This window comes from Ranitomeya variabilis, chromosome 4 (genome assembly GCF_051348905.1).
Source record: "Ranitomeya variabilis isolate aRanVar5 chromosome 4, aRanVar5.hap1, whole genome shotgun sequence".
In the NCBI taxonomy this organism is placed as follows: domain Eukaryota; kingdom Metazoa; phylum Chordata; class Amphibia; order Anura; family Dendrobatidae; genus Ranitomeya; species Ranitomeya variabilis.
Window position 1 is genome coordinate 583,746,977 of NC_135235.1, and position 23,269 is coordinate 583,770,245.

The following is a 23,269-nucleotide window of genomic DNA, read 5'->3' on the forward strand; positions in this document are numbered from 1 at the left end:
GCTCTGTGCTGTATACTGCTGTGGGCTGTATATAGCTCTCTGTGGGCTGTGCTCTGTGCTGTATACTACTGTGTGCTCTGTGCTACATATAGTACTCTGTGGGCTGTGCTCTGTGCTGTATACTGCTGTGGGCTGTATATAGTTCTCTGTGGGCTGTGCTCTGTGCTGTATACCACTGTGGGCTGTATATAGTTCTCTGTGGGCTGTGCTCTGTGCTGTATACTGCTGTGGGCTGTATATAGTTCTCTGTGGGCTGTGCTCTGTGCTGTATACTGCTGTGGGATGTATATAGTTCTCTGTGGGCTGTGCTCTGTGCTGTATACTACTGTGGGCTGTATATAGTTCTCTGTGGGCTGTGCTCTGTGCTGTATACTGCTGTGGGCTGTATATAGTTCTCTGTGGGCTGTGCTCTGTGCTGTATACTGCTGTGGGATGTATATAGTTCTCTGTGGGCTGTGCTCTGTGCTGTATACTACTGTGGGCTGTATATAGTTCTCTGTGGGCTGTGCTCTGTGCTGTATACTACTGTGTGCTCTGTGCTATATATAGTTCTCTGTGGGCTGTGCTCTGTGCTGTATACTGCTGTGGGCTGTATATAGTTCTCTGTGGGCTGTGCTCTGTGCTGTATACTGCTGTGGGCTGTATATAGTTCTCTGTGGGCTGTGCTCTGTGCTGTATACTACTGTGTGCTCTGTGCTACATATAGTACTCTGTGGGCTGTGCTCTGTGCTGTATACTGCTGTGGGCTGTATATAGTTCTCTGTGGGCTGTGCTCTGTGCTGTATACCACTGTGGGCTGTATATAGTTCTCTGTGGGCTGTGCTCTGTGCTGTATACTGCTGTGGGCTGTATATAGTTCTCTGTGGGCTGTGCTCTGTGCTGTATACTGCTGTGGGATGTATATAGTTCTCTGTGGGCTGTGCTCTGTGCTGTATACTACTGTGGGCTGTATATAGTTCTCTGTGGGCTGTGCTCTGTGCTGTATATAGCTCTCTGTGGGCTGTGCTCTGTGCTGTATACTACTGTGTGCTCTGTGCTATATATAGTTCTCTGTGGGCTGTGCTCTGTGCTGTATACTGCTGTGGGCTGTATATAGTTCTCTGTGGGCTGTGCTCTGTGCTGTATACTGCTGTGGGCTGTATATAGTTCTCTGTGGGCTGTGCTCTGTGCTGTATACTGCTGTGGGCTGTATATAGTTCTCTGTGGGCTGTGCTCTGTGCTGTATACTGCTGTGGGCTGTATATAGTTCTCTGTGGGCTGTGCTCTGTGCTGTATACTGCTGTGGGCTGTATATAGTTCTCTGTGGGCTGTGCTCTGTGCTGTATACTGCTGTGGGCTGTATATAGTTCTCTGTGGGCTGTGCTCTGTGCTGTATACTACTGTGGGCTGTATATAGTTCTCTGTGGGCTGTGCTCTGTGCTGTATACTGCTGTGGGCTGTATATAGCTCTCTGTGGGCTGTGCTCTGTGCTGTATACTACTGTGGGCTGTATATAGTTCTCTGTGGGCTGTGCTCTGTGCTGTATACTACTGTGGGCTGTATATAGTTCTCTGTGGGCTGTGCTCTGTGCTGTATACTACTGTGTGCTGTATATAGTTCTCTGTGGGCTGTGCTGTATATAGTACTCTGTGGGCTGTGCTGTATATAGTACTCTGTGGGCTGTGCTGTATATAGTACTCTGTGGGCTGTGCTGTATATAGTACTCTGTGGGCTGTGCTGTGTATAGTACTCTGTGGGCTGTGCTGTATATAGTACTCTGGGCTGTGCTGTATATAGTACTCTGTGGGCTGTGCTGTATATAGTACTCTGTGGGCTGTGCTGTATATAGTACTCTCTGGGCTGTGCTGTATATAGTACTCTCTGGGCTGTGCTTTATATAGTACTCTGGGCTGTGCTGTATATAGTACTCTGGGCTGTGCTTTATATAGTTCTCTGTGAGCTGTGCTGTATATAGTTCTCTGTGGGCTGTGCTGTATATAGTTCTCTGTGGGCTGTGCTGTATATATTACTTTGTGGGCTGTGCTGTATATATTACTTTGTGGGCTGTGCTGTATATATTACTCTGTGGGCTGTGCTGTATACTACTGTGTGGACTGTGCTGTATACTTCTACATGGGCTGTGCTGTATACTACTGTGTGGTCTGTGCTGTATACTACTGTGTGGTCTGTGCTGAATACTGCTGTGTGGGCTGTGTTATCTACTACGCGAGCTGTGCTATAGTATGCAGGCTGTGCTGTATACTATGCGGTTTGTGCTATATAATATGCGGGCTTTGCTATATACTATGGGGAGTATATTATATTCTATGGGGGAGGCCATGTTATGTACTATGTGGCTGTGTTATATACTATTGTGGGGGTATATTATATTCTATGGGGGAGGCTGCGTTATATACTATGGGGGGCTGCATTATATTCTATGGGGGGCTACATTATATATTATGGGGAGGTGGGCTGTATTATATTCTATGGGGGTTACATACTCTGGGGTGGCTGCATTATACTCTGTGGGGTGGCTGCATTATACTCTGGGGTGGCTGCATTATACTCTGGGGTGGCTGCATTATACTCTGGGGTGGCTGCATTATACTATATGTGGGCTGCATTATACTGTATCGAGGACTATGGGGAATACGTTATACTATATGAAGAACTATGGGGTGCATTATACTATGGGAAGTGAATTGTACTACATGGATGACTGTGGCGGTGCATTATACTATATGGAGCACTATGAGGATTGTATTATGCTATATGGAGGACTATGAGGATTGTATTATGCTATATGGAGGACTATGAGGAGTGTATTATACTATGTGGAGGACTGAGCAGTGTATTTTAATATATGGAGGACTATAGGGAGTGTATTATACTATATGGAGGACTATGGAGCACATTATAATATATGGAGGACTATGGGGTGTATTTTACTAAACAAGTAAAATGCTGCATATTCGGATTGTTTTTGCTGGAACAAAAAGCCTTGTTGTCAGCAGCACATTGCCAGTGTAAACTGTAGATGTGCTGCTGAAAACATGATACTGTATGGTGATCTATTAGTGATCGTTCTGTCTCATCATTATTCCTCAGCTGGTGGAAAGAGGCCGGGAAACAAGCGTTGAACAACTTCAGTATTGTCGATCAAACTCGTTTAGCGGCCTGAACTCAGCGCACGTAAATACAACAGAAAGGCTTCTGTGTGATGTGCAATATGTTAGCATTTGGGGACCCATTTTAAACTTTGCCTAGGGCCCCACTTTGCCTAAAACCGGCCCTGCCTACAAGTGTACAAAGATATTATACAGTCACCATGTGACAAGTGGGCCTGTGTAACTTCAAATGCCAGGGCTGAATTTTAGTCCCAGTCCGGCCCTGTGTGTTACTTATGGTAGGCCTTGTTACATTGGTCCCAGCTCTCTGCAGTTCATTCACTAGGTCCCCCCGCGTGGTTCTGGGATTTTTGCTCACCGTTCTTGTGATCATTCTGACCCCACGGGGTGGGATTTTGCGTGGAGCCCCAGATCGAGGGAGATTATCAGTGGTCTTGTATGTCTTCCATTTTCTAATTATTGCTCCCACTGTTGATTTCTTCACTCCAAGCTGGTTGGCTATTGCAGATTCAGTCTTCCCAGCCTGGTGCAGGGCTACAATTTTGTTTCTGGTGTCCTTTGACAGCTCTTTGGTCTTCACCATAGTGGAGTTTGGAGTCAGACTGTTTGAGGGTGTGCACAGGTGTCTTTTTATACTGATAACAAGTTTAAACAGGTGCCATTACTACAGGTAATGAGGGGAGGAAAGAGGAGACTCTTAAAGAAGAAGTTACATGTCTGTGAGAGCCAGAAATCTTGATTGTTTGTTTCTGACCAAATACTTATTTTCCACCATAATATGCAAATAAAATGTTAAAAAAACAGACAATGTGATTTTCTGGATTTTTTTTTCTCAGTTTGTCTCCCATAGTTGAGGTCTACCTATGATGTAAATTACAGACGCCTCTCATCTTTTTAAGTGGTGGAACTTGCACTATTGCTGACTGACTAAATACTTTTTTGCCCCACTGTATATATATATATATATATGATATACGACTTGAGAAAGAAAACATTTGGGTGGGTGGAAGTCTAGAGGCTTATACACATTATGATTGTCCGACCCTAGGAGACTTGTATTGTTTAATATACATCTAATGTGTATTTTCAGCTTGTAGAGGTTGTTTGGGACTAAAAAAAAAAACATGTCTGCTTTCTTTTATAAGCTGCGCCACCTCATTCACTTCAATGGGGCTGAATTTCGATACCAGACACAACCCAATGGCGCTGTTTATCAAAGAAAGCAGCCATGATTTTCAAACCGTATTCGACTCCCTTAAGGCAAAGCATAACGTTTAAAGAGGCTGTCCAATTCCAGATCAAATAGAAAATGATGCAAAAATAACCCAATAATCAATACTCCTCTGCAGTGCCGTCTCTCCACTGGCAACAGTCTTAATTTAAAGGGCTGTACCAATGATGTCCCATCTACATTACGAGCCTCCGCTCTCTGGTGCCATCTATTTTGTCATCACTGCGGAACCGAGTGATTGGCTGCAGCGGTCACGTGTTGCAGATTTGACAGCGCTGAACTCAATCAGCAACTGCACCTCCGCACGGACACCGCGGATGATGTTATGGAAGAACTTTGAAAGATAGTTCAGTCTTTTTCCGCTAACATTGAACATGTAACACCACAATGCAATCTACTAGCATTTATGACTACATAAAAAGTTACCGTATATTTGTTCTGTCAGCTCATAATTAGATCTGTTACTTTATTTGCAGAACACACAACATAACCCCAAGTAGGAATCATTGCACCTTTAATAGCCCCCATTCCCCCCCCCCCTCTATAATGACTTTTTGAATCTGTCTTTTCAGGTGATCTCCTGGATCCTCTTTATTGGGACACTGAGTTACGTAAAAGTGATGATTGGAGTCATTCTCCGCAGCCGAAGTCACAGCGCCCTCGTGTGGTGTGGTGCGGTGGTGCAACTGGGATCTATGATTGGGGCTCTTGTCATGTTCCCTTTGGTCAATGTGTACAGTTTCTTCAGATCAGCTGATCTCTGCAATATGAACTGTCTTAGATAAGTCTCCATAGAAGGGACGAGGAGAGAAGAATACTAAATATATGCCTAGGCCTACATGGAAAGGCGAAGCATAAATGTATGGGCAACGGGGGTGATTTCATGATTGTTTTTCCAGACCTTCCTAATCTTTGTTGTTATGAAATTCCTCAGGTCTGTGGGATTACAGAAATGGAACAGTAGAAATAGTTATATAATCAGAGATTTCCTATTAACTCTTCTATAATAATTATATAGAACTCGAATTTCTTCCACATTTCAAAAATATGCAACACATGCCAGCGCTGTACATATAGAATCATATCCAATAGCTGCACTCAATAATCTTCTATTAGGCTAGTTTCACATTTGCATCTATGTGCACAGTGTATCATCCGCAACCGCAAATGCATGCACAAACACATGCAAACGCATGCTAACGCAGGGCTTTTTATCTGCATAAGCTTACGCATGACAGAAAAAACGCAGCGTTTGCATGCGCTTTTACATGCATTTGCGCTTTTTATGCACATGCGTTTTATTACTTTCAGGAGGGCGTGTCTAAATTAGTTCCTGGACATGCACAGTCCAAAGTACGCAAGCGCATCGAATGCATGCGTACGCAAAGACATGCGTACGCATGCGTTGCCATAGACAGTAATGTGTTTTTTTAACGCACTCATCCGCATGCGCATATTTGATGGAAAGTTGCTGCCTCGAAAATTCCAACATGGTGCGTTAACCGCACACCACGAAAAAACGCATGCGTAAGCAAACGCGGGCGAGCGCATGTACCTGCATCTACAATGTTAAAGATAGGAAATCAAGACGCATGCGGATGTATGCGTCAGAAACGCCGCGGACACAACCACAAATGTGAAACCAGCCTCATTGATCCTGACCCACATCTTGTATTATACTCCAGAGCTGCACTCACTATTCTGCTGATGGAATCACTGTGTACATACATTACATTACTGATCCTGAGTTACATCCTGTATTATACTCCAGAGCTGCACTCACTATTCTTCTGGTGGAGTCACTGTGTACATACATTACATTACTGATCCTGAGTTACATCCTGTATTATACTCCAGAGCTGCACTCACTATTCTGCTGGTGGAGTCACTGTGTACATACATTACATTACTTATCCTGTACTGATCCTGAGTTACATCCTGTATTATACTCCAGAGCTGCACTCACTATTCTACTGGTGCAGTCACTGTGTACATGTGGCGCCCCTGACGTCTTGTCGCCACAGAGGTAGTGCACCTCATCCAGAGGTTTGGGACTCCGCTCTCAGGTAAGGAGGGGGGGATAACCAGGACTCCTCACCAGCATCCAACACCACAACACTCCAATCAGGGCACCTGGGTGTACCCTAAGGGAGGATGGCCTCATCCCAGTCTGGAGAGGGTAACTAGGAAGAGTGTGTGGGTGGAGCCAGTAGTTAGTGAAGGGGCTAATTAGGAGGGAAAGTTAGTCAGATTTTGAGGGAAGTGGAGCTTAGCAGACGTTCGAGACAAGCAGAAGAGAGATTGTGAGAGGAGCTGAATGGAGTGAGACATGCAGAGAGAAGCTCCCTGTCAGAGGGAGCTAGAGAGAGAAAAAGCTGAAGAGAGAAGCTCCAGAAGGAAAGAAGGGGTCCTAGGAGCACGGGTAGTGAGCAATCCACCCGTGGGGCCCGCATCCACGCTGACCATTGCCAGGTGGAGGGACTAGGTCGCAGTGGGGAACCGGCCCCCAAGACTAGTGGAGGACTACAAGACTCAGCTAGCCAGCCAGAGGCTGTAGCATCTGCATGTGCTGCAGCCACATCCAACACATTTGCTGAAAAGGCTGCCACATAGGATCCAGGGGACCAACAGAGAGTGTCGCCCAACAAGATCTGAGGCTGCTGGATTGGGACACTGTGTATGAAGGCGCAGGTCAGAAGGGTGAGAGCCAACGCAGCAAGACGGCCAGGAAAGGAACATAGAAAGGGGGTTCACAGAGGTGCACCCAATTTACTTGAGAGCTGGCTGGACCACAGACCCGGAAGTCACAGCACTCCGGCTGGGGACTACAACTAAGAACTGTGAGTAAACGTGTGGAAACTGCACCCTGCTGTGTCCTGTGAATTATTACTCCGTCACCTGCCCTTCACTACCACCACCATCATCACCTTTAACACCATCACTGCCCTGGGGTGTAGCTCTACCTGTGAAGAGCTGTAACAACACTGCTGCATTACCATCAGCCCTAGCGGTCTCTTCATGCAGCATCGGCTAACATCTCCTATTTGCCGAATACCACAGGTGGCGTCACAAACCATTCCCCTTTTCCCATAAACTTTATTCCCCTTTTCATCATCACTCTTTTATTGGATGCCCAGGGCCACGGACGGGGTCACTGCTGCCGTGACACATCCCTTTAAGAACCGGCCCGGTACCGAGTATCCCCATGGCCCAGGTGGGCGCTCCATACAAGTGCGGCGCCCCAGGGTCCTGGTCGTTGCAGTGGTATTGCTTTCCTCTCGGGGAGAGTGATATTACGTTTGGAGGCAAAGAAGGATAACTGCATCCAGATATCACAAACATGCAACACATTTCACACTCCAGACCACCAGGGGGAGCTCCTGACCCTATTCATTAGGTCACTCCCCATATATATATAACTGGTAGTCTGTAGGGAAAGTTTGAACGTTCCAGACAGTAGTCTGAGGTGGACAGAGGGTCCAAAGAAGCTGTGCATGCCCTCAGAGCTGCAGCTCCCAGAAAGAGACATTCAGAAGGCAGAATTGTATTGCAGCGAGCATGAAGGAAGTCATAGCAAAGGAAAGGATACCAGAAGGGGACCAGCCCTACACAGGCTGCCTCTTTCTGAGCCGCAGAATCCCGGTAGCCGGAACACCGAGGGAGCAAGGACCTTTATGCTTTGCTCCAGAGACCGGCAGGACAGCTAATTGCAAGTTACCTGTCCGCCCCTACACCCAGGAGGCACGGTGGCAACCTTTGGAGGCCGGGGCATGCTAGAGTCCCTATAAACAGCCTCAAGCCACCAGTCAAACGGGTTTGTCCTATCCTATATGGGGGACAGAGAGAGAGACATTACATTTGTGAGGACCTTATGTGAAGCCTTAGGCAGTAAGGAACTACACCACCGCAGCGCAAGGGAAGGCTACTGATTTCCACCTGGACAAGGGAACTCTGGACTTGCCTCCAAACCGGCCGGACTCTGCCTTCCCTGTGATCTGGTTCCCTGGACTGTGGATGCTGAAGTCTTCAGTAAAGGTAAAGACACTGCAACCTTGTGTCCTCGTTCTTCTCTGCCCCTCTCATCATTCACCATCTACACACCGGGAAGCCCTGGGGACATACTTCACCTGTGGGAAGGTATACCATCTAGCTGCCATAACATCACCCCAGCGGACCCCTTAAAGCAGCGTCGGTCATCCTGACCGAATACCACAGGTGGCGTCACAACACAAACTTTATCCCTTTAAAGACCTTTCTCTTTTACACAGACGTCCTAGGGCCACGGACCGGGTCAGCCACCGTGACATCCCCCTGTGAACCGCAGGACCTGGTACCGAGTACCCCACGGCCCCATGGGGTCGCTCCACATACATTACATAACTTATCCTGTACTGATCCTGAGTTACGTCTTGTATTATACTTAGAGCTGCACTCACTATTCTGCTGGTGGAGTCACTGTGTACATACATTACATTACTTATCCTGTACTGATCCTGAGTTACATCCTGTATTATACTCCAGAGCTGCACTCACTATTCTGCTGGTGGAGTCACTGCGTACATACATTACATTACATATCCTGTACTGATCTTGAGTTACATCCTGTATTATATTCCAGAGCTGCACTCACTATTCTGCTGGTGGAGTCACTGTGTACATACATTACATTACTTATCCTGTACTGATCCTGAGTTACATCCTGCATAATACTCCAGAGCTGCTCTCACTATTCTGATGGTGGAGTCACTGTGTACATACATTACTTATCCTGTACTGATCCTGAGTTACATCCTGTAGATCTTTTATTATAAAAATGAAAAACGTAACAATAATAATAGCGGAAACCATAACAAAAAAATGTAGCCAGAAAATAATCAGTATACTGAACGCTGGTCAAGCCGCTCATTCTCTCCTCTCACACATATTATACAGTATATACAGAACAATAACTACTTTGACCTTCTGGTCCGGTCACCAAATAAAATAAACAATGGCAAACAAAATATATACATGAACTTTTTTTTTTTTTTAGTTTTAAATAAAATAACCACAAATATATACAATACTAAGCTATCCTCCATTCCCAACCCCCCGCACTGACCTGAGAGCTGGTCCTGCATCTCATGCCTCAGTCCATGTCCAACGTCCATAGGCCAGATCAGGCAGTGCCAGTTTTCCCCCAAACAACCCAGTGTCCCATAGTCCCACAAGATAAACCCACCTCCCCCCCTTTCCCACCACCCAACCTAACACCTACACCCAAATCTATATCCCTATATACAATATATACAGCAGCACACACCACAATAATCACAACTCACGAAGCCCAAGTTCGGCGCCTGCAGCCCTACATCACTGTATAATGATCAAACAAAACAAAAATCTACAGTGTCAGCAGCAGCCCACCACCAGGAAAGGAGATGACCAGACTAGGGCACACTAAAAGAAAAGCCCCTCCAGAGGAGCGCGGCCCTCCGTGCGCCCAGTCTCCCATACTCCAGAGAGCGCACCTTCACCAGGTCACTGAGTATGGTCCTAAACACATCGTCCACTGGGAGGATTTTTCGTTGCGTCGATACTAAGCACCGTGCGTTCCACGTGTGATGCCTAACCACCAAGGTCTCCGAATGCTCCATAGGCCCATTCCGCATAGGAGAGACCGGCCAGCCGAGACCAGCCAATGAAGGCGCCCACCCTGTTGTACACCTCTGTGTTGAAGGGACAATGAAGCAGGAAGTGGTCCATGCTTTCCAGCAAGGTACCACAATGCTCCCGAGGACAATTCCTGTCCTCAGAGCTCCTACACTTCAGATTGTCCCTCACACACAGTTTCCCATGGAAGCAGCGCCAAGCCAAGTCCCAAAACTTCGAGGGGATCCTGATAGAATTCAAAAGATGCAAACCCACCCCAAGATCCCGACTTGGGCAGTCCCTGAGCACCGGAGGCCTCTGGAAATGGGTCAACAGAACCCTATTGTCAAGGAGTTTCCTTGGCAGAGTCCTGATCTCCCACATTCCCAGACCCCACCGACGAATTACCTTCAGAACCAAGGTAGCGTAAGCCGGAAGATGTCCATGCGGTGTGCGAAGATCCTTCACTTGCCCTCCTGTCTCCCATTCCTGGAAGAAAGGCTGAAACCATCCCCTACAGGAGAATACCCACAGAGGAGCCCTCTCTTTCCAGAGGTTTCCAATATTGATCTTAATGAAGGTATCCACAAGGAATACCACAGGGTTGACCATACCCAACCCTCCTAGTCTCCTTGTACGGTAAGTAACCTCCCTCTTGACCAGGTTCAGTCTATTCCCCATTAACAGTTGGAAGAACAAACTGTAGACCCGAGTCCAGAGAGATTCCGGCAAGATGCACACACTGCCCAGATAAATCAGTAAAGGGAGCAGGTAAGTTTTGATCAGGTTTACCCTTTCCCTTAGGGTCAAAGACCAACCCTTCCATTGGTTCACCTTCTGAGTGGCGATCTCTAGCCTGCTGTCCCAATTTTGTTTGGGGTAATCCCCCTGGCCAAATTCGATGCCAGGGATTTTTGCACAGATTTTGGGTCCTGGAAGGGTGTCCGGGAGATCAAAACCAGGATCTCCTCCTCCCAGCCAGAGACTCTCACACTTATCCCGGTTGATCTTGGACCCGGATGCCTCCGAGTAGCGATCTACCTCTGACATCAGCCACCCTGCCTCCTCGTGAGAGGAAACAAACACGGTGACATCATCGGCATACGCCACCACCCTCAGAGTGGCCTCCGGTGCTGCCTGGTCCATCCCGATCCCGGCCAACGGTCCACGCTCCACCCTCCTAACAAGAGGGTCAATCGCAAACACGTACAGCAGCGGGCTCAAGGGACAACCCTGGCGAACACCAAACCCAACCTCAAAAGAGCTGCCAATCCAACCATTCACAAGCGGGAAACTCTCTGCCCCACTGTACAAGGTCTTAAGCCAATCAACAAACCCCCCCGGCAGGCCATATCTCAGAAGGACGGACCAGAGGTACTCGTGATTAACTCGATCAAACGCTTTTGCCTGGTCCAGTGACAGCATGTACCCCTTCCAGTGACCAGCCCTACCCTGCTCCACTGCATCCCGGACACAGAGCACATCACTAAATGTGCTGCGGCCTGGAACAGAGCAATGCTGGGCCTCCGAAAGGAGTCGGGGTGCAAATTTCACCAGCCGATTAAACAGCACCTTTGCCAGAACCTTCCTGTCTACATTGAGAAGCGCTATGGGATGCCAATTCTCAATGCAAGATGGGTCCTTACCCTTTGACAAGATGATCAGAGCAGACCTCCTCATTGACTTCGGCAGAGTGCCCGAGGAAAGACACTCATTGAATACCTCAGTCAAGAGGGGAACCAAAACGTCCTTAAAGGTCTTATAGAATTCAGATGTTAAGCCATCTGGACCAGGTGATTTTTTTGGGGCAAGCCCTTCAATCGCCAACTGAACTTCCTCTTCCCTGATCATTTCTGTCAAACTGTCAAGAGAGGGGTCTACCCCTGGTTTGGGGACGGCTTCAGCCAGGAAAGCCGACATCTCATCCCAATCAAGATCCCTCTTCCCCAAGAGGTGCGAGTAGAAGGATCTGACAACCTCCAGGATCCCTGATCTGGATCGCCTCAGGGACCCCGTAGTGTCGACCAGTCCTGTAACTACTTTACTATTCACTGACATCTTGCAGTTTCTGTAAGGGTCGGGCGAGCACTACTTCCCGTAATCCCTCTCAAAAACCAAAGATGCGTGTCTATCGTACTGACACCTCAGAAGCAAAGATTTCACTCTGGAGATCTCCTCGCGGCTACCTCCAGTTGAGACAAGATGTTCGAGTTTCCTCCTCAGACCCTGATACAGGCGGTACCTGCTCAGATTCCTGAGGCTCGAGAGCTGGCGGAAGAATCTCGCCACCCTTTCCTTGAACATCTCCCACCACTCTGACTTACTACTACAAAGATCCAGTAAGGGTACCTGGCTCTGAAGAAAATCCTCAAAGGACTGTCTTATCTCTGCTTCTTCCAAGAGAGACGAATTGAGCCTCCAAAAGCTTCTTCCCATCCGGAGGGTCTCTGTAACATTCAGAGAAAACAAAATTAAACAGTGGTCGGAGAACTCCACCTCAACAACAGACACTGCTGATGAGACAGCTTCCTCCTTTAAATAAAACCTATCTATTCTGGACCTACAGTTACTTCTATGATAGGTGAACCCCTCGTGGCCTGGGGTGTGCCGAATGTGGACATCCACCAGGCGAGCCTCACTAGCTATACTATTAAGGGCGACGCTATCATAAGTCAGCTTGTCTCTGGAACCTCCTCTATCTCGGGGCCTCGTGACAGCATTGAAGTCCCCTCCATAGACAACCTGCCGACTTGTAAAAAGGTAGTGCTTGATCCTCATAAAGAGACACTTCCGGTCCCACTTAGATTGAGGACCATAGATGATGATGAGCCGGAGCTCTTGTCCCTTCATGAGGACATCTAAGATCAGGCACCTCCCCATTTCTAACTCAATAACCCGTTGGCATTCCTGTCATGTTCCCAATGGCAGGGAATTAAACACATAACACGGGCAAAAACAGGACGAGCTCTAGGGTGATGGAACCTGAGCTGACCGCGATCCTGAACCTCAACACTCAACTAACAGCAGCCGGGGAACGTTCCTGGGGGGACTCTAGACGTCTCGCGCCAGCCGGAGATCTAGCTACCCCTATCAGAAGAATCACAGACCTATCTTGCCTCCAGAGAAATATTCCCACAGAAATAGCAGCCCCCCACATATAATGACGGTGAAATGAGAGGAAGGCACAAACGTAGTTATGAAAACAGATTCAGCAAAATGAGGCCCGCTTAAGCTAGATAGCAGAGGATACAAAAGGTGAACTGCGCGGTCAGCTTAAAACCCTTCAAAATACCATCCTGAAATTACTTGAACTCATGTGCCAACTCATGGTACATGAGTGGTAATTTCAGCCCACTAGAGCAACCAGCAGCAGAGAATTATATATCTGCAAGCTGGACTAAAAACATGAAAGCAAACATGAAACAGGGAAATCCAGACTTAGCTTGTCTTGAAGGCCTAGGAGCAGGTAGCAAAGGTAACAGAGACACACTGATACATTGATAGCCGGCAAGGGAATGACAGGAAAGCCAGGTTAAATAGGAAACACCCAGCCTCTGATGGACAGGTGGAAACCAGAGACCGCAACCCACCAAAGTCACCCAGTACCAGCTGTAACCACCAGAGGGAGCCCAAAAACAGAATCCACAAAAGTACCCCCCCCTTGAGGAGGGGTCACCGAACCCTCACGAGAACCCCCAGGGCGATCAGGATGAGCTCTGCGGACCAAATCAGTCGCATGAACATCAGAGGTGACCACCCAGGAATTATCCTCCTGACCATAACCCTTCCACTTAACCAAATACTGGAGTTTACGTCTGGAAACATGAGAATCCAAGATCTTCTCAACAACATACTCCAATTCTCCCTCCACCAGCACCGGAGCAGGAGGCTCAACCGAAGGAACAACGGGCACCTCATACCTCCGCAATAACGACCGATGGAACACATTATGAATAGCAAACGATGCTGGGAGATCCAAACAAAAAGATACAGGGTTAAGAATCTCTAAGATCTTATAAGGACCGATGAACCGAGGCTTGAACTTAGGAGAAGAGACCTTCATAGGGACAAAACGAGAAGACAACCACACCAAGTCCCCAACAAGAAGTCGGGGACCCACGCGGCGACGGCGATTAGCAAACTGCTGAGTCTTCTCCTGAGACAACTTCAAATTGTCCACCACCTGATTCCAAATCTGATGTAGCCTGTCCACCACCACGTTCACTCCAGGACAATCCGAAGGCTCCACCTGACCAGAGGAAAAACGAGGATGAAACCCCGAATTACAAAAGAAAGGAGAAACCAAAGTAGCAGAACTAGCCCGATTATTAAGGGCAAATTCGGCCAGTGGCAAAAAGGCAACCCAGTCATCTTGATCAGCAGAAACAAAACACCTTAAATAAGTTTCCAAGGTCTGATTAGTTTGCTCCGTCTGGCCATTCGTCTGAGGATGGAATGCAGACGAGAAAGACAAATCAATGCCCATCTTAGCACAAAACGTCCGCCAAAATCTAGACACAAACTGGGATCCCCTGTCAGAAACAATATTCTCCGGAATCCCATGCAAACGAACCACGTTCTAAAAAAATAAAGGGACCAACTCAGAGGAGGAAGGCAACTTAGGCAAGGGTACCAAATGAACCATCTTAGAAAAGCGGTCACACACAACCCAGATAACGGACATTTTCTGTGAGACAGGGAGATCTGAAATAAAATCCATGGAAATGTGCGTCCAAGGCCTCTTCGGGATAGGCAAGGATAACAACAACCCACTGGCCCGAGAACAGCAAGGCTTAGCCCGAGCACACACTTCACAAGACTGCACAAATGTGCGCACATCCCTTGACAAGGAAGGCCACCAAAAAGACCTGGCCACCAAGTCTCTAGTACCAAATATTCCAGGATGACCAGCCAACACAGAAGAATGGACCTCGGAGATGACTCTACTGGTCCAATCATTCGGAACAAACAGTCTTTCTGGTGGACAACGATCAGGTTTATCCGCCTGAAACTCCTGCAATGCACGTCGCAAGTCTGGGGAGACGGCGGACAATATTACCCCATCCCTAAGGATACCAGTAGGCCCAGAGTCTCCAGGAGAGTCAGGCACAAAACTCCTGGAAAGAGCATCTGCCTTCACATTCTTTGAACCTGGCAGGTATGAAACCACAAAATTGAAACGAGAAAAAAACAACGACCAACGAGCCTGTCTAGGATTCAGACGCCTGGCAAACTCAAGGTAAATCAGATTTTTGTGATCAGTCAAGACCACCACACGATGTCTAGCACCCTCAAGCCAATGACGCCACTCCTCAAATGCCCACTTCATGGCCAAAAGCTCCCGATTACCCACATCATAATTGCGCTCGGCGGGCGAGAATTTTCTAGAAAAGAACGCACATGGCTTCATCACCGAGCCATCGGAACTTCTCTGTGACAAAACCGCCCCCGCTCCAATCTCGGAAGCATCAACCTCAACCTGAAAAGGAAGTGAAACATCTGGTTGACATAACACAGGAGCAGAAGAAAACCGGCGCTTAAGTTCCTGAAAGGCCTCCACAGCCGTAGGAGACCAATTAGCAACATCAGCACCCTTTTTAGTCAAATCAGTCAAAGGTTTAACAACACTGGAAAAATTAGTAATGAACCGACGATAAAAATTAGCAAAACCCAAGAACTTCTGAAGACTCTTAACAGATGTAGGTTGTGTCCAGTCACAAATCGCCTGAACCTTGACGGGATCCATCTCAATAGTAGAAGGAGAAAAAATGTACCCCAAAAAAGAAATCTTCTGGACTCCGAAGAGACATTTTGAGCCCTTCACAAACAGAGAATTGGCCCGCAGGACTTGAAACACCTTCCTGACCTGTAGAACATGAGACTCCCAGTCATCAGAAAACACCAAAATATCATCCAAATACACAATCATAAACTTATCCAGATATTCACGGAAAATATTGTGCATAAAGGACTGAAAGACTGAAGGAGCATTAGAAAGTCCAAAAGGCATTACCAAATACTCAAAATGGCCCTCAGGCATATTAAATGCGGTTTTCCACTCATCACCCTGCTTTATCCGCACAAGATTATACGCACCGTGAAGATCTATCTTAGTGAACCACCTAGCCCCCTTAATGCGAGCAAACAAATCAGTCAATAATGGCAATGGATACTGATATTTGACTGTAATCTTATTCAGAAGGCGATAATCTATACAAGGCCTCAGGGAACCATCTTTTTTTGCCACGAAAAAAAAACCTGCTCCCAGAGGGGACGAAGATGGACGAATATGTCCCTTTTCCAAGGACTCCTTAATATAATTCCGCATAGCAGTATGCTCTGGCACTGACAGATTAAATAAACGACCCTTAGGGAACTTACTGCCAGGAATTAATTCTATAGCACAGTCACAATCCCTGTGAGGATGGAGCGAATTGAGCTTAGGCTCCTCAAAAACATCCCGATAGTCAGACAAAAACGCAGGGACCTCAGAAGGAGTAGATGAAGCGATTGAAATCAGAGGTGCATCATCATGAACCCCCTGACATCCCCAGCTTAACACAGACATTGTTTTCCAATCCAGGACTGGATTATGAGTTTGTAACCATGGCAGACCAAGCACTAGTACATCATGTAAATTATACAGTACAAGGAAGCGAATCACCTCCTGATGAACGGGAGTCATGCGCATGGTCACTTGTGTCCAGTACTGCGGTTTATTCATAGCCAATGGTGTAGAGTCAATTCCCTTCAAAGGAATAGGAACTTCCAGAGGCTCCAGACTAAAACCGCAGCGTTTGGCAAATGACCAATCCATAAGACTCAGGGCAGCGCCCGAATCCACATAGGCATCAACGGAAATGGATGAAAGTGAACAAATCAGAGTTACAGACAAAATGAATTTAGACTGCAGAGTACTAATGGCAAAAGATTTATCAACCTTTTTTGTGCGTTTAGAGCATGCTGATATAACATGAGCTGAATCACCACAATAAAAACACAATCCATTTTTCCGCCTATAATTTTGCCGTTCACTTCTGGACTGAATTCTATCACATTGCATAGTCTCAGGTGCCTGTTCAGAAGACACCGCCAACTGGTGCACAGGTTTGCGCTCCCGTAAACGCCGATCAATCTGAATGGCCATAGCCATAGACTCATTCAGACCTGTAGGCGCAGGGAACCCCACCATAATATCCTTAATGGCCTCAGAAAGACCATCTCTGAAGTTTGCAGCCAGGGCGCACTCATTCCACTGAGTAAGCACCGACCATTTCCGAAATTTTTGACAATATACTTCCGCTTCATCATGCCCCTGAGAGAGGGCTAATAAAGCCTTTTCAGCCTGAATCTCCAGGTTAGGTTCCTCATAGAGCAATCCCAGTGCCAGAAAAAACGCATCCACACTGAGCAATGCAGGATCCCCTGGTGCCAATGCAAATGCCCAATTCTGAGGGTCGCCCCGCAGGAAAGATATTACAATCTTGACCTGCTGAGCAGGGTCTACAGAGGAGCGAGATTTCAAAGAAAGAAACAATTTGCAATTGTTCCTGAAATTCAGGAAGGTAGATCTATCTCCAGAAAAAAACTCTGGAATAGGAATTCTAGGTTCAGACATAGGAGTGTGAACAACAAAATCCTGTATGTTTTGAACTTTTGCAGCAAGATTATTCAGGCTGGAAGCCAAACTCTGGACATCCATGTTAAACAGCTAAGGTCAGAGCCATTCAAGGGTTAAGAGGAGGTAAGAAGCAGCTAGACAGCAATTAAGGGCTAGGCAGCAAAACTCTGAGGGAAAAAAAAAAAAATTTCCCTTCAACACTTCTTTTTCTCCTGCTTCAGCCCAAACAATTAACACTTTGTGGGCCGGCTATACTGTCATGTTCCCAATGGCAGGGAATTAAACACATAACACGGGCAAAAACAGGACGAGCTCTAGGGTGATGGAACCTGAGCTGACCGCGATCCTGAACCTCAACACTCAACTAACAGCAGCCGGGGAACGTTCCTGGGGGGACTCTAGACGTCTCGCGCCAGCCGGAGATCTAGCTACCCCTATCAGAAGAATCACAGACCTATCTTGCCTCCAGAGAAATATTCCCACAGAAATAGCAGCCCCCCACATATAATGACGGTGAAATGAGAGGAAGGCACAAACGTAGTTATGAAAACAGATTCAGCAAAATGAGGCCCGCTTAAGCTAGATAGCAGAGGATACAAAAGGTGAACTGCGCGGTCAGCTTAAAACCCTTCAAAATACCATCCTGAAATTACTTGAACTCATGTGCCAACTCATGGTACATGAGTGGTAATTTCAGCCCACTAGAGCAACCAGCAGCAGGGAATTACATATCTGCAAGCTGGACTAAAAACATGAAAGCAAACATGAAACAGGGAAATCCAGACTTAGCTTGTCTTGAAGGCCTAGGAGCATGTAGCAAAGGTAACAGAGACACACTGATACATTGATAGCCGGCAAGGGAATGACAGGAAAGCCAGGTTAAATAGGAAACACCCAGCCTCTGATGGACAGGTGGAAACCAGAGACCGCAACCCACCAAAGTCACCCAGTACCAGCTGTAACCACCAGAGGGAGCCCAAAAACAGAATCCACAACACATTCCACCGGTGCGGTAAAAAGGACCGCCACCCCGCTATACGGCTCGGCCGCAAGAGACCAATAGGAGGGCCCGAGTCTCCACTCCCTCTTAGCTTTAAACACATCTGCCATGTTTGGCAGCCTGGTCTCTTGCAAAAATCAAAGGCCGCAAATCTAGCTGTATTTGACTTTATGCTGGCGACATTAATGGACGCCAGCGTCAACGGAGTGGGTTCCGCCATCATTGGTGATTGAGTTAGATGGCTTTCTTTTTCCAACTACCCTTATCCTCTGCCTCAGAGGAGGAATCCTTCCCCCTCTTTAATGACAATGAGGTATCCATTCCCATGTGTTTTTTATTTTTATCGTCCTCGTCTCCAGACTCTGGGCCAGTCCCTCCCTCCAAGGATCTTACATTCCCCGAAGAAGGAGACTCCGCATCCCCTGTGAGCCCTGCCGAAGCCAGAACCTCACCCTCAGCTTCCTCCTCAGAGGAAGAGATGTTTTCAAGGGCTTGGAACCGGTTAGAAAGACCAACCAGAGGGGAGTCGGTTTTTCCTTCCTTAGGTACCTTGGTCAGAGCGGGAGAAGATTTTTTATCTCCCTTCTTTCTCTTCTTTTTGGTGCCGAGCTTACGCTTGTCCTCTAGCCACTGCCTATTATCCTCATCCATACTTTCATAATGGGAGGACTCTGAGGCAGTGGCACTTTCCTCCTTGTGGATCCTCCTGACCTCCTCATCCAACTCATCATCCCTCGGGGCCTCAGAAGCAAGACTGGCATCCAGAACAGGGGCCGGCCCAGTAGCCCGAGGCTCGCCCAGCTCCCTATCCTGTCTGCGCTTGTCTAGACGCCTTAGCTGGGCAGGCGTCTTTTTATTGCTTTTCTTCCTTGGCCCCTCAGCTCCCTCACCCCTGCTAGTCCCTTCCCCTGCAGAATCAGCCTCATGGCTTTCTCCCACCGGGGTCACGACTGCGTTAGCGAAGGAGCGAGGACAACGGCTGAATGGGTGACCTAACTCACCACACAGGTGGCACCTAATCTCCACACAAGATGCAGCAAGATGGCCGATATCCCCACACAATGCACACTTCTGCACAGTGCAGTTTGCGCTGAAGTGTGTGGGGTCGCCGCACTTGTGACAGAGCTTCGGTTGCCCCTGGTAGAAGACCAGGATACGATCCCTACCCAGGAAGGCAGATGATGGTATATGGGCAACCGTACCACCTGAACGCTTAAGTTTTACCATAAACGTGCAGGCACCTGACCAGATACCAAACTCGTCACGATTTTTCTTTGGCATTTCTACCACCTCTCCATACCGGCCAAGCCACGTCATGATGTCATAACAAGAAAGCGACTCGTTACAAGTCATCACGGTCACTTTCTTGACTTGGTTTTGGCAAGACACCACCTGAACGGCAAAGTCTCGCCAGCCAGGCTCATTTTTTGCCAACTCATAGTTCGACCAGAAGAGCTCAAGCCCCTCCGGCCGAACAAAGCTGACATCAAACTCAGGTGTGGAATAGGGATGTATCAAGGCATAGATGTCAATCGCCTTGAAGCCCATCTTCAGCAGGAGCTCCACAACTTTAGACCTTGGAGGACACGCATCACTGCCCCTCCACCGAAGACGGACCACATTCCTACGCACACTACCCGGCCCAGCTGTTGGGAGGGACCACACTGTATCCCCCCCTCTTTGCTCTCGGAAGGCCCCGAGGCCATGCCTCTCTATCCAGAAGGATAGATCAACCTCTCGACCCTCTACCATTAGAGATCTCTCTCCCTTCTTTAGAGCCTCCAGGAGACGACGTTGCAACATGCCGTCCCCAGAGCCCGGAGACGAGGAGGGCGCCCTATTTCCCCCGGAGGTGACAGCGGCAAAACTCCTGACAGGTGCTTCCACCACCGGGGGGGGGGGGGCAACCGGACCAGTGACCACATCCACACCAACAGCATCACCATTACCCACCTCCATAACCCCCTCACCCTCTACCAAACCAGCAACCACACCACTAGACAAAGAGTTTTCCTCATCCATACCCACCACCACATTCACTCCTGCTGGACCAGTGACAACAGGGCATGACACTTTGACCTCCGCATCATCAGGCACAAGGGGCTGAGTCACCTCCACAGAACTGGAGGCGACCTCACCCCTTGTCTTACGTGTGCCCTCCGCATCATCAGATGATATTTTCCGCTGCTTTACTGCTGATACCAGGCGCCGCTGATCTTTCGCCGCTGTGGCACGCCGCTGATCCTTTATATCAGCATCTTGTTGACCAGCGACGCCAACACAAAACAGGACTTTGGTGGGAGGACCGGTACGCCCAGCCCCGGTAACCCCCTCACACTGCCGCCGCTTCTGAACTAAGTGATCAGCGGCAACAGCATTCAGGGGCACCGAGGCTACCGGAGCTGCCCCTGACACCGGGCTGCTCCCCCCTCCCACTGGGGAGCGCACCACAGTATTGTGGCCTGATTTTTCGCCCGCCGCCGTGCCGCCCTCACTGTCCAGCCTCTTGGCTGATGCACCTGCTGCTACGTCCCCGCTACTACAAGCAGAGACGGAGCTCTGCGCCTCACTACAGTGCTTTGTAATCTCCCTGTGCCTTTGCACCGGATCCACAGCAGAACCCGGGCTGGGCTGGGCAACGGGGCTTATACAGCGAGCTGACCCTGCAGCCGACTCAGGGGGTACAGGGAGGGGGGCATATACATAGCTTACCGCTTCCTGCAGCTTAGGTTTGATCTTCTTTACCTTTTTTTTCCGGCCCCCAGGTGCCTCCTCTGGCAAATCATCACCAAGATGAAAGTTCTGAAGGCACACTGGGGACTCCAGGAGCTTGATCTCTGCCATTAGCGCCCCTCCCTGGCCGATGTTGTCACTGTCCTCCCCAGAGCCAGCAGAACTGCGACGAGATGTCATTTGTCATGATTCCCAATGGCAGGGAAACATCAGAACACAAAAATAACGGACGAGCTCTGGGAGATGGAATCTCGAGCTGACCGTGAGCTAAATCTACCACACAACTAATAGTAGCCAGGGAGCATACCTACGACTTCCTAAATGCCACGCGCCAGCCGGAGGACTAACTACGCCTGGTAGAGGAAGGAACAGACCTGGCTTACCTCTAGGGAAATACCCCAAAAGATGATAGCAGCCCCCCACATGTAATAACGGTGAGTTAAGAGGAAAAGACATACACAGTATGAAAGTAGATTTAGCAAAGAGAGGTCCACTTACTAGATAGCAGAAGGATACAAAAGAGGCCTTCACGGTCAACTGAAAACCCTTTCAAAAAACCATCCTGAAATTACTTTAAGACTCCTGTGTCAACTCATGACACAGGAGTGGCAATTTCAGCCCGCAAGAGCTTCCAGCTACAGAGAATAACAAAAACTGCAAACTGGACAAAAGATACAAAACAAAAGGACAAAGTCCACTTAGCTGATCAGCAGACTAGTAGCAGGAACATGCAACCGAAGGCTCTGGTTACAATGATGACCGGCAAGGAAATGACTGGAGAGCAAGGCTAAATAGGAAACTCCCAAACACTGATGGGAGCAGGTGAACTGAGACAGCAAAGCACACACAAGTCACCAGTACCACCAGCAACCACCAGGGGAGCCCAAAAAGCGGATTCACAACAGTACCCCCCCTTAAGGAGGGGGCACCGAACCCTCACGAGAACCGCCAGGGCGATCTGGATGAGCCCTATGAAAGGCACGAACCAAATCCGAGGCATGAACATCAGAGGCAGTTACCCAAGAATTATCTTCCTGACCATAGCCCTTCCATTTAACCAGATATTGAAGTCTCCATCTGGAAATACGGGAATCCAAGATCTTCTCTACAACGTACTCCAATTCACCCTCCACCAGCACAGGAGCAGGAGGTTCAGTAGAAGGAACCACCGGCACCTCATATCTCCGCAACAACGACCGATGGAATACATTATGGATAGCGAAAGATGCCGGGAGGTCCAAACGAAAGGACACAGGGTTAAGTATCTCCAAAATCCTATAAGGACCGATGAACCGAGGCTTAAACTTAGGAGAAGAAACCCTCATAGGGACAAAACGGGAAGACAACCACACCAAGCCCCCAACACGAAGGCGAGGACCAACACGACGACGGCGGTTAGCAAACTGCTGAGTCCTCTCCTGAGACAACTTCAAATTGTCCACCACTTGTCCCCAAATCCGATGCAACCGATCCACCACCGCATCCACTCCAGGACAATCCGAAGATTCCATCTGACCAGATGAAAAACGAGGATGAAACCCTGAATTGCAAAAGAAAGGAGAAACCAAAGTGGCAGAACTAGCCCGATTATTAAGAGCAAATTCTGCCAACGGCAAAAAGGCAACCCAGTCATCCTGATCAGCAGACACAAAACACCTCAAATAAGTCTCCAAGGTTTGATTAGTTCGCTCCGTCTGGCCATTAGTCTGAGGATGGAATGCAGACGAAAAAGACAAATCAATGCCCAACCTGGCACAGAATGCCCGCCAAAATCTAGACACGAACTGGGTTCCCCTGTCAGAAACGATGTTTTCCGGAATACCATGCAAGCGAACCACATTTTGAAAAAATAGAGGGACCAACTCAGATGAGGAAGGCAACTTAGGCAATGGTACCAAATGAACCATTTTAGAAAAACGGTCACACACCACCCAGATGACAGA

At 48.2% G+C, this 23,269-nt stretch overlaps 1 protein-coding gene across 2 annotated transcripts in view; it reads left to right on the forward strand.

Moving 5' to 3' along the window:
- SLC52A3 (solute carrier family 52 member 3) overlaps positions 1–8,744 on the forward strand; it is a 75,360-nt gene extending 66,616 nt beyond the window's left edge. For both annotated transcript variants that reach the window (XM_077253044.1, XM_077253043.1), the window contains exon 4: positions 4,914–8,744. In XM_077253044.1, coding sequence (XP_077109159.1) covers positions 4,914–5,126 — 213 coding nt within the window. In that variant the 3' untranslated portion in view covers positions 5,127–8,744. The remainder of the gene's footprint in view (positions 1–4,913) is intronic.
- Positions 8,745–23,269: the final 14,525 nt, after the last annotated feature.